General features: G+C 35.9%; 1 protein-coding gene across 1 annotated transcript; it reads right to left on the bottom strand.

Annotated features, from left to right (window-relative positions):
* Positions 1 to 1,126: 1,126 nt before the first annotated feature.
* On the bottom strand, positions 1,127 to 2,065 carry LOC101360617 (olfactory receptor 2B11-like). Its single transcript, XM_012558674.1, has one exon. It carries the CDS (start codon positions 2,063 to 2,065, stop codon positions 1,127 to 1,129), a length of 939 nt encoding a protein of 312 aa, XP_012414128.1.
* Between the last annotated feature and the right edge of the window lie 307 nt (positions 2,066 to 2,372).

Consider the following 2,372-nt stretch of genomic DNA (forward strand, 5'->3'; position numbering starts at 1 on the left):
GTAGATCTTGATCATACCAGAAGATTTGCCAGAAGCCCAAGTGACCTGTTGTTTTCCTAAAAAGTCTTCATTTTCTCACCTACACAAAGTTATGTTGAATTTTCACCATATTAATTCAACACCAAATACTTATAAATCCATTGAATTTTTAACTCTAAATTATAACTAATTTAATGACAAGCTTTTAAATTTTGAGTGTGAGTCCTTGAACCAAGTTTTAGCACTTTCAACTTTTAATGATACAGATTTTGAGCACAATTTACATCAATAAAATGATACTCATATTATAATCAAGTTGCTTTCCATTCCAGAAATACAAATTATTTCTTCCTCATACTGATTCTTGTATCGTTTCAAAGGCATTTCTGGCTGTTCTAAGGTATGCATAGAAAAATTTTCAGGTTGTGGTTCATTATTAATATCACTTCTTTGTTCTCTCACTGATTCAGAAAACTCATGCTTATGATATTTAAAAGGAACAATAAGAAATTTATTCATACTTCTTGTCTCTATTCTATTCACTTTAATATTTAATGATAAATTCTTAATTAAAAATACAAAAAACACTGAATATTCATTCAATAAGAATTACAATGCATTTTTAAATAAACAATAGCATTTATGTAAATTTAGGATGATAAATTCATGAGACTTCTAATTTTCCTAAAGCACAGAGTGCTTCCCGATGAATGTTCAATGCAGCCATGCTGTCCATCTTGACATGGACCAAACTCATAGAAGATGAAAAATGCTTCTCAGGTGACACTGTGATAGGAAGCCCATTGATGAATGTTTGCCCTGTTATTTTATGATGATTAGCTTGAACTAATGAAGTTATATTATAAATTATATTATTAATTTTGCTACTTAACACAGTTACTATTTTACTACGGATCAAATGTATTTTAATATACTTTCATGAACAGAGTGTCCAGATTGGTGCATATTTGCTGAGTATCATCCTTACCTAAAACCATCATCAAGAATATCAGAAACATGACACATTTTAAAAAAGAAACACTTAATATGAAATTTGGTCAATTAAGGGACAAGAATGTATTATTACAGAAACTTTAAATACACCTACTCTAGTTGGTAAATAATTTCATAAGATGTCTACCATCTTTCACTTGGAACTGAAAATCCTCCTCACCAGGTTACCTAATGCTCCCTTCACATCTTTATTCCTAAGGGTGTAGATGAAGGGGTTGAGTGTAGGAGTCACCACTCCATAAAAGAGAGCCATGAACTTGGGCTGGTCCCTTGTGATGGAGGAAGGAGACTGAAGGTACATGCTAATGGCTGGGCCAAAAAACAAGAAAACTACAATGAGGTGGGAAGAACATGTCCCAAAGGCCTTTTTCCTTCCCACAGAAGACTTAATCTTCAACAAAGCATGTCCAATACAAACATAGGAAGCAAAAATCAGGCAGAATGGAACAGCTAACATAAAAATGCATACAACAAAGAGTGTAAGCTCATTAACACTCTTTTCACCACAGGCAATCTTTATCAGAACAGCAATATCACACACCAAGTGATCCAGTTTGTTGAGACCACAGAGTGGCAACTGTAATGTAACAGTGACCTCTGAGACAGCACAGATCATTCCACTCAGCCACACAATGGATACTAGTAAAACAAAGATTCGCTGATTCATGATGAGGGAATAGTGGAGAGGCCTGCAGATGGCCACATAGCGATCCAGGGACATGAGAGCCAACAGCAGACATTCTGTGCCACCCATCATGCGGAAGAAATAGAGCTGAACTGCACAGCCCATGTAGCTGATCGTCTTTTTAGAGCTTCCCAGGTTAACCAGCATCTGAGGGACAATGCTTGTGGTATAACACATGTCCAAAAAGGAGAGGTTGGTGAGGAAGAAATACATGGGGCTGTGGAGCCTGGAGTCTAACTTGGACACCAGAATGATGATGATGTTTCCCATCATGGCCATAGGGTATGTTATCAGAAGAATAACAAAGAGAGGAAGCTCCAACCAAGGACGGTCAGCAAAGCCTAGCAGAATAAATTCTTCAGGGTGGCTTACATTAATTAGTGACATTATCTTTATTTCATCTGCAGTAGGAAGTGGCAAGGAAGATATAAAGTTTTATGAACAGTGGCAAAACATGATTATGCATTGATCATTCATAGAAGATAAGGTACAGTAATTTGAAGATGAAATAACAAGGGATCTGGCACCAGGTGACCTAGTTTCCCTTCATGACACTACAAATTAAAGACAGTCATTTTAAATAACCTAACCATTCTGAAATGGAGTATCCTCCTTTGTACGATACCACTATCTCCTTGGGTTGTGGTGAGGATCTAATAGAAAATATATGTGAATGTGTTTTAGAAACTCCAAA

This window comes from Trichechus manatus, unplaced genomic scaffold (assembly GCF_000243295.1).
Source record: "Trichechus manatus latirostris isolate Lorelei unplaced genomic scaffold, TriManLat1.0 scaffold00180, whole genome shotgun sequence".
Classification (NCBI taxonomy): domain Eukaryota; kingdom Metazoa; phylum Chordata; class Mammalia; order Sirenia; family Trichechidae; genus Trichechus; species Trichechus manatus.